Source organism: Hemiscyllium ocellatum, chromosome 2, assembly GCF_020745735.1.
Source record: "Hemiscyllium ocellatum isolate sHemOce1 chromosome 2, sHemOce1.pat.X.cur, whole genome shotgun sequence".
Classification (NCBI taxonomy): Eukaryota; Metazoa; Chordata; class Chondrichthyes; order Orectolobiformes; family Hemiscylliidae; genus Hemiscyllium; species Hemiscyllium ocellatum.
Genome location: NC_083402.1, coordinates 33,952,092 through 33,967,086, shown reverse-complemented (window position 1 = coordinate 33,967,086; position 14,995 = coordinate 33,952,092). Strand labels below are relative to the sequence as shown.

The 14,995-nt window shown below is 40.3% G+C and overlaps 1 protein-coding gene across 1 annotated transcript in view; it reads right to left on the bottom strand.

Moving 5' to 3' along the window:
• Nucleotides 1-10,752: 10,752 nt before the first annotated feature.
• Nucleotides 10,753-14,995, bottom strand: part of serinc5 (serine incorporator 5) — a 79,299-nt gene continuing 75,056 nt past the window's right edge. The window contains exon 12 of the mRNA XM_060835667.1: nt 10,753-14,298. Within this exon, the coding sequence (XP_060691650.1) occupies nt 14,148-14,298 (151 nt within the window). The 3' untranslated portion in view covers nt 10,753-14,147. The remainder of the gene's footprint in view (nt 14,299-14,995) is intronic.

Below are 14,995 nucleotides of genomic sequence, written 5' to 3'. Positions count from 1 at the left end.
CATGAGCCAAACTAACGTAGTTTACAAAATACCATGCAAGGACTGCACAAAACACTATATAGGACAAACAGGAAGACAGCTAACAATCCGCATCCATGAACATCAGCTAGCCACAAAACGACACGACCAGCTATCTCTAGTAGCCATACACTCAGACAACCAGCAACATGAATTTGACTGGGAAAACACCACTATCATAGGACAAGCCAGACAGAGAACAGCCCACCTCCATCGCCCCTCCCCCTAGTCCCTCCTCCCTACCTTTTATCTCAGCCGGCTTGGCTCTCTCTCTCTTATTCCTGATGAAGGGCTTATGCTCGAAACGTCGAATTCTCTATTCCTGAGATGCTGCCTAACCTGCTGTGCTTTGACCAGCAACACATTTGCAGCAGAGAACAGCCAGAGAATTCCTAGAAGCATGGCATTCATCCCCAAACTCCATCAACAGACACATTGACCTGGACACCATATACAAACCACTACAGCTGAAACTGACACCCGGAAACGGCAAGAACATCCATCAACAGACACATCGACCTGGACCCCACATACAAATCACTGCAGCTGAAACTGACACCCGGAAGCGGCAAGAACAAACCAATATAAATACCGGAAGAAACATCAAAGCAGCGCTTCACACGAGGCTCCAACAGCACTGATGATGTTCCCTAGCCAGGGAACGAAACGTTTGCAGCAAAAACTTCCCACTAGTCTTCACCACATTGTATGCCTTTTCTTTTGTTTTGATGTGTCCCTAGCTTTCCTTGTCAGCTATGGTTGCTTCACCCTCCCCTTAATAGATTTCCTTTTCCTTGGGATGAATTTTTGCTGTGCCTCCTGAATTATCCCTGGAAATTCCTGCCATTGCTGTTCCGCCATCTTCATGCTAGACTCCCCTTCCAATCAACACTGGCCAGCTTCTCCCTCTCAAACCGCTGGGTGAATTCTATCATATTATGGCCACTGCCCCCTAGGAATTCCTTCAGCTTAAGATCTCTAATCAAGTTTGTCTCATTACACATCACCAAATCCAGAATTGCTGTTTCTTGTGGGCTCTACCACAAGGTATTCCAAAACACCATTCTGTAGATATTCCACAACTTAATTTTCTTGAGGTCTGCTACCAACCTGATTTCCCAGACCACCTGCATATTGAATTCCCTATAACCATAGGAAATAGTGACTTTCTTACATGTCTTGATTTTGATTTATTTTCTTCCCCACATCCTGACCGTAGCTTGGAGGCCTGTACACAATGTCCATCAAGGTCTTTTCTCCTTTGTTGTTCCTCAACTCTAATTCTACATTTTCTGACTCTATATTGCTTCTTGCTATCAATTTAATTTCATTTCTTACTAATAAGGCAAGCCTGCCCCCTCTGCCCACCTGCCTGTCCTTTCAATAGGATGTGTATCCTTGGATATTTAGTTCCCAGCTCTATTCCCCTTGCAGCTGTGTCTCTGTGTTACCCACAACATCATACCTGCCAATTTTAATCTGCGCTACATGCTCATTTACCTTGCGCATATTGCGTGTACTTAAGAACAACACCCTCTGTTTTGAATTGACTGCCCACGACCATAACTGTCTCATAATTTTCCTTGCAACTAAACTCACCCACCTCCAGTATTTAGTTTAAAGCCCTATCCACATCCCTAGTTCTGCAATTTGCCAGGATTCTAGTCCCAATATGACTCAAGTGGACCCTATCCCATTGGAGCAGCTCCCTCCTTCTGCAGTACTAATACCAATGATCCATGCGTTCAAACCAGTTTCTCCCACACCAATCCTTGAGCTGTGCATTTACCTCTTTAATGATGTTGACCCAGTGCCAATTAGTTTGTAGCTCAGGTAGTAATTCAGAGATTAATATCTTTTTGATTCTGCTTTTAAAATTAGCCCCTAGCTGCTCATATTTCCTCTTTCTTCGTATATCATTGATTTCTCTGTAGACCATGATAACTGGATCTTTCCTCTTCCCACTCCAAGTTCTTCTGCAGCCCAGATGAAATATCTTGAACCTGGGCACCAGGCAGGTAACATGACCTTCGGGAATCTTAATCCTGACAACAGAGAACAGTGATTAATTGCCCTGACGACACTCTCTCCCAATTATAACTACTCTTCACTTTCCCCCTTTCTTCTTGAATGGCTCCCTGTACCACAGTGCTATGGCCAGTTTGTTCATCCTCCCTGCAGGCCCCACACTCATCCACACAGGGACCAAGAATCTCAAACCTGTTCAACAAGCTCAGGGGCTGAGGCTCTTTCAGCACTACCTCCTGGATCCCTGCACCTGCCTCGCTCATAGTCATACCCTCCTGTCCCTTACCACTGACCGAAATCAAGGCAGTTAACCTAAAGGATGTGTTGCATTATTCAAAGCTCAGAATCCTATTCATAACACTGAGCCAGAATTCCTCAAGCAACCAGCACTTACTACAGATGTGGTTACTATGAACCACAATAAGGTCCACCGGCTCCCATACCATGCAGATACAACACATTGCCTCGTGCAGCAACTCTGTTTTAATTACTTAGTTCTTAACATTGATTTTTTAAAATTTTGTACTTTTTTTTAGTTTGTAGTCTGTTGTTATGACACTGGGTAAAGCCTTCTGCTAATTTATACCTAACACACGGAGAAGCTCACCTCGCACCGTAAGCTGTTAAATTTCGAGAGTAAAAAGCTGCAAATGTGTTGCTGGTCAAAGCACAGCAGGTTAGGCAGCATCTCAGGAATAGAGAATTCAACGTTTCGAGCATAAGCCAATATTTCGAGAGGTAAAGAACTATCCCAGAGGTCACGATTAAAGAATAAAATAGTTCATTTTTACTTTAAAGTCCACAAGAGAACATTAAGTAATTATTTACAACTCCTTTCTCTTAAACCTTTCTCTTACCTCCCACTCTACAATACTGGTGCAATAAAAACCCCAATTAAGATTTACAAAAATGATTCAAATTTCAAAACCAGCCAGCTGTCAAACCTTCTCTTTGTATCTTCTGCAGATTTTCCTCTGTCATCGTTTCTTCAGTTTTCTGCTTCACAGGTCTTTCATATGAACAGGAACCTTTCAGAAAGCTATTCGGCTAGCATCTATACTTGTTGGTTTTCTTGGCAGTTCTCCTCCTAACTGTTCAAAATGTCCAGTTATATATAAACATTGGATCATTTCATTGGTTTGATGTCATCCCAAACAGTAATATTCAAATTCGATTAGATTTTGGTATCTGGGGCATAATTTAAATTGATTGCCCAAACTTTGTTCCATGGCAACACAACTCCAGCTATTTGTTTTGACCAATTTTTACACTTTTGCCTTGTTCAGGACATTCTGTGCTTTCAGTCAGTCCTTGCGAACTTCCTCTCTATCTTGTATAGGTGTAGTGCACCTTTATACCTTCATAACTGTAAATATTTCCCCTATTTGCCTTCAATGTGAAAGGGATATTTTATAGGCAGTCAAATTCATAGCTATCACCAACCAATGAACTTATGGTCGATGTAGTCTTTTGTGTTGGGCCCCTGATTATGAGCTTCAATTTTTTTTATTTAAAAGACATCTACATATTATGCATAAAAAAAAAACAAGCACAAAGCACCTCTTCCCCTCTGCACTGAGTTCCCATATTACCTCCAAATTCGCTGAACTATATACTGTGATAGAAGTGTACAAGATGATGAGAGGCATGGATAAAGTGAATAGTCAGAGACTTCTTCCCAGAGCAGAAATGGCTATCACAAGGGAGGCATAATTTAAAGGTGATTGGAAGAAGGTTTAGGGGCGATGTCATAGGTCGATTCTTTATGAAGAGAGAGGTGGGTGCATGCATGCAATGGTAAGTAGAGGCAGATACATTGGGGACATTTAAGCGATTCTTGGATATGCACATGGATGATAGTAAAATGAAAGGTATATAAGTTAGTTTGATCTAGAGTAGGATAAAAAGTCAGCACAACATAAAGGGCCGAAGGGTCTGTTCTGCATATGCATATGGGTTGTGTCTCACTCCAAACTGGACTCTCCTTCATTGCTGTGAAAAACTACTGAAAGGTGTTTGTTAATGTCGCTTGAAAACCTTTGGACATTGTACTATGGTTAAAAAAAACTTTATTTAAAGATCTGTTTTGGACTCCAGTGGAATCCAGGGTATGGGAACTGGGCAATCAAATGAAGTTGTATTCAAAGATCTGCCATGAGCTTTATGAATAGATGAGCAAGTGTGATGAGACATTATGGCCTGATCCTATCCCTTAGTTTCTTACATGAACACAAGTTGTTGATATGAGAATGAGAATTATAGTTGCAAAGACTCAAAAGATTGAGACTGGAATACAGAATGATCATCATCAATCATCATCTTCAATTTAAGGATGATGCCTACTCATTGTTACTGTTTCTGCTGTGGGTCTTCACCTCACTGAGGAGGACAATTTCCAACCTGGAGATCTTGGGAATGGGGCAGGACTATAAAAATATTTAAAAGGCATTGGACAGACACATGAACAGGTGAATGAGAGAGGGGTATAGATCTTGTCCAGGCAAAGGGGATTGGTTTTCAGTGACATCATGGTCAGCTGAAAGGCCTGTTCCCATCCTGTACTGTTCTATGTTCTATGCCAACAGTGGGATCTGGAGTGTAGAGTCTGCTTCTCTTTCTTCCATTCACTGCTGTCACTTGCCTCATCATTAAGACGCTAGGTCTCTAAGCAGGAGAGTAGAATCACCATCCTGAGTGATTGGTGCTCCTCCTTGTGAGTAACACTAATAGGGTTTAGGTTTGATCGCTGAGCTGTAGCTTTGATATCCAGACATTTCATTACCTGGCATCATCAGTGGCGACCTCTAAGTGAAGCGAAGCTGTTGTCTCCTGCTTTCTATTTGTCTTGGATGGGGTTCCTGGGGTTTGTGGTGATGTCATTTCCTGTTCGTTTTCTGAGGGGTTGATAGATGGTATCTAGTTCTATGTGTTAGTTTATGGCATTGTGGTTGGAGTGCCAGGCCTCTAGGAATTCTCTGGCATGTCTTTGCTTAGCCTGTGCTAAAAATGTGTTGCTGAAAAAGCGCAGCAGGTCAGGCAGCATCCAAGGAACAGAAAATTCGACGTTTCGGGCATGAGCCCTTCATCAGGAAGCAATCCAACCACAACGCCATAAACAAACACATAGATCTAGATACCATCTATCAACCCCTCAGAAAACGAACAGGAAATGACATCACCACAAACCCCAGGAACCCCATCCAGGACAAACATATAAATAGAAAGCAGGAGACAACAGCTTCACTTCACGTGGAGGTCGCCACTGATGATGTTACCTAGCCAGGTAATGAAACGTCTGGATATCAAACCTACAGCTCAGTGAGCAAACCTACACCCTAAACCTCAACCTGGGCTACAAACCTTCACAAACCTTGCAAAAAAGTAAGGTTAATGCTGCCATGTTTCACACATGAATGGAGGAAAAACAATTTTGAGAGATTGCAAGTGGAACCTGAGAAAACAAAATGGATCTTGTTGGCAAGTTGATGATGGAGAACAACAACAGAACACATTTAAAACGGTGCTCAACACAGTCCAGAAAAAATATAATTTCTTGAAAAAAACAATCTAAAGACAAATGAATCACCACAAATGATTAAAGACATAAGGAAAAAGTCTGAAGTTAAGAAAAGAGACAAAAGGAGCGATGTTGGTAACAGCAAGATATGTGGCACAATTTGGCGACAAGCACAGCAAATACCTTCTCAATGTCAGGAGCGGTTTGCACTATTTGTTATACTTTCCCCAAGTGGTATGGGGAGGTGCTCACTAGACAGTGGCAAGATGCCAATTGATGAAGATTGATGCTTGTTAAACACTTTGGTAACAGCTCACAGATTACCAGCTTGCCATTTTGCCAAACAAGTTCGATGTCCAGCAAACTCAACATGGAAACCGGAGTGTGGACCTGATGGAGTCAGCTCGCTGCTTCCTCTAAATGACTCCCATGTTGGACACCACGCACCAACATTGCAGGGCAGGCTCCATAGGCACTAACCATATGCTCCAAATACCTATGGACATTGGCATCTCACATGTGCCAGCCTCTAAAGCCCTTGTGGCACAACTCCAATCCACTTACCCGACACTTCAATGCTGCACCAGCAACTATCATTGTAATACTGCAGTAAGGACACTGTGTGCTCAAGAACACATACTCAAGCTCATGGACTAGACCAGTCTGCAGTTTTGAGCTCTTGGCTTGCTCTGATAGTGCTCCCTCACACTGAGCCTACCTGTATGCTCACAACACCTCTGCCTTGCTCTGAACTGGTACTGGAGCATTGACTTACTCTGCTGGGACCTTCTGAGCGAAAGCTATCTCCTTTACATTGACTGCGGACTGTTGACAACTACAAGTTTCCTTCCTTTGTATCTACAGCACAAGACAGCAGTGTGTCTGTCTGAGAGGGCAAAGTGCAGAAAGGCAAGGCAAGCTGATGTGAGGCTCAAAGTGAGTGAATGCTATTATATATAAAAGACCATAACTAGGAGCAGGAGTTGGCAGTTCAGCCCCTCAAGCTTGCTCTACCATTTAATATGATTGATGATCTCATCTGGTTTTCCATTTTTCTGCCCACTATCAGAATGCTTTATCGCATGCCTAATTAAAAATCAATGTCCTCCTTTAAATTCATTGATCTCTGGAGTCTAGCCCATTCTGGGGTAGTGAGTTGCACAGATTCACAACTGGAGAGGAAGTAATCCTCCTTATCTCTGATTTAAATCTGCCAACCTTAAGAGTAAAGTATGACCACTCATTCTACATTGCTCTACAAAAGGAAACATCTGCTATTTTGTCTTTAGCATCTTGTATGTCTCAATTAGAATTTCTCTCATCCTTCTAAATTCTAATGTGTGTGTATAGGCCAAAACTGCTCAATCTTCCCTCTTCAAACCTTTCATCTCTGGAATCAACCTAATGAACCTTCTTTGACCTGCTTCCACTGCAATTAGATCCTTCTTCGAGTAAGGGGATGGAAACTATATGCAATACTCTGGATTTGGTCTCACCAGTGCCTTGTACAATTACAACTACTCTTCCCTACTTTTTATATGCTATTGCTTTAGCTTTAAATACAAAAAAATCCATTTATTTTTCCTTATTACCTGCTGTATCTACATGCTAGCAATCTGTGATTCATGCACAAGGACACCCAGACCTCTCTACACCAACTGGAATGGATAACCTCACACTTATCAACATTACAAATTTTGGCCCATTTGCCAATCCTGTCCATAGAGTCATAGAGATGTACAGTAGAGAAACAGACCCTTTGATCCAACTCCTAACTTAATCTAATTCCATTTACCAGCACTTGGCCCAAATCCTTTTAAACCCTTCTTATTCATATACCCATCCAGTTGCCTTTAAATGGTGTAATTGTACTATCCTCCACCACTTCCTCTGGCAGCTCATTCCATACACATACCACCCCTGCATGAAAAAGTTGCCCCTTAGCACTGTTTTAAATTTTTCCCCTCTCACCCTAAACGTATGCTCTGTAGTTCTGGATTCCCCCACCCCAGGGAAAAGACATTGTCTGTTTACCCTATCCATGTCCCTCATGATTTTATAAACCTCTATAAGATCACCCCTCGGCCTCTGACACACCAAGGAAAACACCCATTTTTAAATTTCTTATTTCTTCTCTGCAACTTGCATTCCCACCTATTTTAGTGACGTCTGCAAATTTTGTCTATTGTATGTTTTATCCCTGCATCCAAGTCATTAATACAGTTTGTAAATAGTTGGGCCTAAGGACTGAATCCAGTTATACTCCATTGGTTATATCTTGCCAACCAGAAAAAGACCCATTTATCCTTACTCTAGCTTTTTGTAGGTTAGACATTCCCTATTCAAGTCAATAAATTATCACTAACTCCACGTGATCTTATTTTGATAGCGATTGGAGAGGTTGGAGATACTGGAGGGCCCAGTACATATACTGGGTGTGTGTCTCTGAGCAGCATCTGCACTTCTTTCAGTTTTCTTTCTTGTCAGGTTACCTACCCTGACTTCCAGGTCAAGCCTCTCAACACCTAGTTTGTTTGCCAAGTTTAATAAGACAGAAAGCTGATTATTAAAGTGGTGAGTCAACAAGTCATTTAACAAACAACTCTCTCTCTTGCTGCTGTCTAGCAAGAAACTTGTCATGTGGGTTGTATAAAGCATAAAGAGCTCCTCCCAATGTTGGGATAGACCTCAGCAGACTTCTTGTTCCTGTTCTGCCTCAAATCTCTCAGTAGCTTGAGTCACTCAGACTCCTACAACATTTCATTCACATCCCTAATGATAAAGCTGAAAATGTTGCTGGAAAAGCACAGCAGGTCAGGCAGCATCCAAGGAACAGGAAATTCGACGTTTCAGGCACAAGCCCTTCATCAGGAATTTTCCTGATGAAGGGCTTGTGCCCGAAACGTCGAATTTCCTGTTCCTTGGATGCTGCCTGGCCTGCTGCGCTTTTCCAGCAACACATTTTCAGCTCTGATCTCCAGCATCTGCAGACCTCACTTTTTCCTCCCTAATGATAAAGCCCAGAATGCCCTGTCTTGATTGCTGTTTAGAGAAGCTCCCCCACCACCTTCAGGTTTACCTACTTATGTCTGAAAACAGCCATTGACCACTACTTTTCATTTTCTATCACGCAGCCAGTTTTGCTCCATATTGTCCCTTGTATTCCATCAGCTCCAAATTTATACACAGATCTAGAAAGTGGCTCTTTTGGAAGTCAATGTACATGCTTCAGCAGCATTACCCTTAGCAAACTTCCCTTTGCCGCATCAAACAATTCACCCTTAACAAAGGGTGCCTGCTTTCCCCCATTTACTGGCATTAGTGCAAGTTATTAATTTCATCCTGAATTATCATTTCTAGAATCTTCCCCACTATTCAGCTAAACTGACTGACCTGTAGTTGCTGTGTTTATCTTTATATCCTTTTGTTTGAGTAAGAGTGTAACATTTGCAATTCTCCAGTCCTTTTGGCACCACCTCAGTCTATGGCAGAAAACAATTATAGTCCATGCCTCTGCAATATCTACTTTCACTTCCAGCAATGTCCTTGAATGCATTTCACTTGGTTCTGGCACCTTGTCAACTTTAGGTACAGCCAGTTTACCTAATAGCTCCTTCTTATCGATTTTTAAACACTGAGTGTCTGAACTCCTTCCACTTTCACCATAACTTGAGCAGTAGCTTCTTTCTTGGTAAAGACTGACACAGAATATTCATTAATACTTTAGCCATACCTCTTGCCTTTTTCCATGTTTCATGTATTCTCACCTTTCTTGCCATAGTGGTTTGTTTTGTTGCTTCTTTCTGCATTGTTTAATGCTTTCTTGCCTTAATACATCTTTTAATGAAGTTTCACCCCACTCTCCACACTGAATTATGCACTGTCATATGAAGGTTTACCACACTTTCTTTGGTTAATGTAGTCTTTTGCCATTTTCTGCCTTATTTTATAATGTCTGTTTTACTAATCCACCCCACCCCTCCACATGCTGTTGGGTGCAGGAAGCAAATGCTGCCTAGATTGTGCCTGAGGAGCTGCTGAATGCAAACCCTTGCTGTTGGTCCTGCCAATACTCACCAACTTGATCTGTGCCAATTCTCAGCCATGGGTAGGTACAGTACGGGCAGTAGTTACTGCCTCCCTTTACTATCAATGAAGAGCTGCCAGCCTTTGGTTGGTGGGCTTCCCACCAGCAGGGATCTCAGTGCCACAGTTGGGGTGTTTGAGCTACTGAGGGGTGCTGAAGAGGCTAGGGCTATTTCTCTGGAGTGTCAAAGGTTGAAGGGACCTCATGAAGTTTATAAAATCATGAGGGGCAGGAATAGGATGAATAGCCAAGGACGTTTTCCTGGGATTGGTGGTGGTTTGTGTTGGGGGGGGGGGGGGGCAAAATCAGAGAGCACAGGTTTAGGGTGACAGGGGAAATATTAGATGTCAGAAAGATATTAGACTCCATGCTATACCCTTCTCCTAGAGTGATGATAAGGACACTGCAGAGGCAACTTAACTTTCAGTTTAAAACAGTAGAAAGGTAGCAGAACTCTCTACTTTTATCCCCCTTCTCCCACAGAATCGAAGATCTTTACCTTTTCCTGATAAGTTTAAAATATCCTCTAAAAGCCATCAGATCTGATAGCAAAGCTACACTGAAAACTGGAGGATGCTTTATTCCGATAGCAGTGTTGGACAGAAATTCATCTCAGAAATCAGACTAGTGAATGGAGAAAAAGAGTGACAGAGATAGGCGATTCCATCAAGTTATCGTGGAAACCAATCCGCAGGGCAGAGAAAATTGTTCAATGTACAAATCTGACTTTTTTTTCAAAAAAGGCAGAGCACTCAGCAGGTATGCCTCATTGGCAGTACTTTCATTCTGGGTCAGACTGACCTGGGATCATTTTCCACCTCCTGGACTTTCAACCCATTATCTGACACTGCAGTGCTGCACGATCAGAGGACAGACAGATGATACAATCTGCCCACTTATTTAATTGCTATCTATGGGTGTGTTCTGGTGCCTTCTTAAATTCTGGTGTAAAAGGTGCTCTATAAATGCAAGACTATTCTTTTTCTCTTTCACACAAGAACATGCAATTTTATTAAAATAATTGAAGGAAAACATTTCCAAATTAGTGTAACATTGTATGTTCTACTCAAATACAACTCAAACTTTCAGAAAAATCTCTGTTGTATATTTTAATAAAAACAATGTGCGCTTGTAAGTGTATAAAGTCAGTAAAGCAACATTACATTAAAAATTGAAAAACATTAACGTACAATCTTTATATAAAAAACATTTTAAGGTAGAACTTTACATTGTACAACCAAGATTATGTGGTGAAATAATTAAAGACTTTAATGAGAACATTTAGCAAAATTTACTTAAGATATATAACTCATAGTTGAGAAAACTCAAATCTTTTCCCCTGCCGGTAAGCTGCATATCCAAGTATCAGCGATTCAAGAACTATATAAATAAAGCTTCCACCTTAAATTAGCATAGCCAACTTTAAGGTCTAAATACCTGACAATAAGCAATCATAGTACAACAATGACTGGCACAAATAACAAAAGAAAACTGCTACAACAAAGTCCTATCAAAAGATTGCAATAGTGAGAAATACCCTTCATAGAAAACCACCTTGAATGTTTGAACAAAGTTTTTCCACAGCTTTAAGTAATACCAGTTGCCCTTGACAGATCTTGAATGTTAAGGCCCAAGACTTGTGTCTTTGTGTGGCGCAGGCAAAAGGTTGGAGACAAAAATCAGGCACCATCGCCTCTGCTAAGTGTCCACGGTAAAAAATTATTTAAATCTTAGAGACATTGGATGCCAAATGAGGCATTTTGAAGAACATCTTAGTCAAGGACATATGGCCACAGAGAAGTAAAAAATTCCACTATATGGAAGTTAGAAACCTCAGTTAGAAAGGCAGGCCTATATTTAGCACCAGTGTAGGAATTAAAACTCTCAGAAAACTAGTTCGGCATCTGCTGCAAACCAGCAACAACATTCACACCAAATGAGGGGAGAAAGTATCTAAAGTATTCATTTACCTTGGAACCCAGAAATAAAGGATGTTAACAAAGTAGTCTTTGTGCAGCCTGCACTTCAGCACACCAAATTTTATAGCAACGCTTTCATACATCTGAGTTCCCACAGGCCAACTGCAGATAGCAAAAATTGTAAAAGTTGCTTGTGCACCCATAAGGGCTGTTACAGCAGAAAACCTTCAATTGGCAGTTTTGACCTAAACTTATTTATCCTTCCCACAGTTCAGAGCAACAAAAACCTCCATAAAAAAGTACTTCTAAACCAAATTCATCTGTTATTAAGCAATTTGTTTATTTTGAGACAATGTACCTCAGAAGCTGAATGAGGTCTGCCATTTTAGCTATCTCTTCTGTAATGTTGTATACAGAAGCACTGTCCTGCTGTGATTAGTTGTACCAACAACCTACACACATCAACAAAGTGGTTGTATTTTTTGTTATAAATTTCCACAAGATTGGAGTTCTAATGTGTAAATCACCAACTCAGTTTATTGCATTAACAGGGCATGTGAGCAGGTCATTGATAGAACATTTGATTGTCGATGTGCTTTAGTAACAACTGCAGTTAACTTCACTTCAAGCTTATTCTCATTGGAGTTGAAAAGAACTCCACAGAACACAATTATTACCAGGCATTAAAGCTGACATGAGATTGAGGTAAGTAAAGATGTTTAGCTTTATCCAAGGATCATCATAAGACACTTTAAATCCCATTCCCCCACAGGACTGAGGATATAGAGCAAGACTCAGACAATTATATCTCCGTTTCAGATCTCATCAGTGTCAGTATGATTACTGCATGTGCTCCATCTATTGGGTAGATTGCTTGTGCAGGTTTCTGTGCAAAGCAGGTTCTAGGAAATACAGCTCGGCTTTGCACAAGGTCCTATATGAAGGAAGTTGTTGCACAACTTCCTGAAACTAGACAATAAGTGGCACAATCACATGTTTTGAACTTGACTTTTTAAATTTGTTCACTGTGGCAAAGGCAGAGAGTACAAGCATTCTCAATGTCGATCTGACTTTGTAATGCCTTATGGGATTTAAGCTGGGTTTCTTCATTTGGCCTGTCAGAGATTGACACATTCAACCACACAAGGATTCAGAATAGATTTTCACACTAAAACAGATACCGCTTGGCTAAAATGGAAGAAAACATTTGGCTAAATTAATGACTAACAATTGGTGAAAGGCAACAAAAATGGATTTATTCCAATAGATTTACAGCCATATTACTGACTGGGTCTGGTTTTCCATACCAAATTGACTGTTGTAACACTAATTTACTTTGTTTTGCATTATACTAGAAATTTCTGCATCAAATACTATATTTAAAAACCTTTCAAGTTAAATAAATATGCACTAATACCCGCATCAAAACACTTAGTTCAATCAACCCTTTTCTATTTCTTCATATATTAACATATCATTAGAGATGCAACTTTCTGATTTGATCCTAGCACCGTAACTTTTTCACAGATATCTTCTTTCCTCTCAGCAGATTGTGGTACATCAAGCCAAAATGTTTTGGTTCCAATTGTTGCACAAATGGAACATAACCACATGGTTTTGATGCAATAACCTTAATATGGTGGCATTTCTTAGTGAGCAATAAACAAAAGCATTAGCATTAGAGGTGGGTGGGTGAGTGGGTGGAGAGAGGTAGACAATGAAATCCAAATTGGGAGACGCTTGCATTAGATTTAAATTGATATTTGAATAATAACCCCGCATTTTGCCCATACATATTCTGAGCAATTTACACATCCCTACTTGCAAAAAATCCCCATCAGTTTACTCCAGACTACATCACATCTATTATATTTTAATAGAAAGAATTGATATTTTACATTTTTGTTATTCCTAAGCACTTTTGGGTTTCCATTCCAGTCTAGAAGTCGGCCAGATGTTGAACCAAAGCAATTCTTAACCAGATGTATAGACAAATAACACACCAGTGCAGATTAGGAAAGATACAAATTGGGATCCAGTAACAGCTTGCTAGACTGCAATTTAACAAAGGTCCAACTACTAATCAAAAACCTTTAGGTTACTTTGTATATCAGTGTACATAAGGTTTCTATCTATAGATAAACTCACAGTATCAGATTAATGGTATCATGCATATAAACAGCAAATGACTGATCTTCCCACTGCACTTTCAATGTAAACCATCATCCAGCATTATTCCCGTGAACTTTCAGAACTCCCGTTCCAAGTAACATTCCTAACCATCCACCCTCAAATGCCACTCGAACTGCTAGATCCAATTAATTATTTCAGGTTTTCCAAACTCAAGAATTATAGATGAGGGCATCAAACCCCACACTTAAATACTATCCCAATAGAAACTTGCAGAAATGTAATTGACATAGAAAAGATTGTTGATAGAGGTTACAACAGTATATTAAAAACAAACCTATAGCTAGAGTACAATGCAATGAGTCAAAATGTTGCAGGTATTTAACATGACATGAAGATGAAAGAGGGATGTACAAAACTGGAGTACTGAGGAAGGTAAAACCAAAAATCACACTGAAAATTCACGGCTTGGACAACACATGGGAGCAACAAGTGTCCATAGAAACAACAAGATACACATCCAACAGGAAGCCATCTTAATCCAGAGGGTGGACACGTTCTGAGGTTCAAACAAGTTTTCTAAATTAACTTCATGATACCTGTGAACATAGAAACATGATCGAATTTAGTTATAAAAGAGGAATCAACTTTGAGCAAAGTTAGGACAAGTAAATTTGCTACTAATTTCATGGGCTGTTCGGCAATATGATAAATTTTCAGAATACTTCCTTCTTTACTTCAGATATAGTAAACATTTCTGTATTTTAAATTTAAGTTTTTCATTGGTGTTCATTATTTTAAAGTTAGAGTGTGCACTGGAAAAGCACAGCAGGTCAGGAGGCATCTGCGGAGCAGGAGAATCGTCAATTTGGGCAGAAGCCCTTCAGGAAGCCCATGCTTTAGATGCTGGTCTCCAGCATCTGCAGTCTTCACTTTCTCCTAGCCATTATTTAAAATTCAACCGCACTCAAAATTGCTTTCCCACCTGTTTTTTGTAACAGCAACAAATTTAGCTAGAACGCATTTTTCATCCAAGTGATTAAGACATATTGCAAATTGCACATATTACGACAATTTTAAACAATGACCCCAATGGCCTCCACTAGTTTGCCAACTTGAAAATTACACATTTATCTTGAATCTCTTTCCTATTAGTCAGTAAATTATCTATCCATATTAATGTACATTACCTCCAACATCATGACATCTTAGTTTGTGCAGTAAGTTTTTATATTACACCTTACTGATTACCTTTTGGAAATGCAAATATATTACTCTCACTAGTTCCCCTTTATT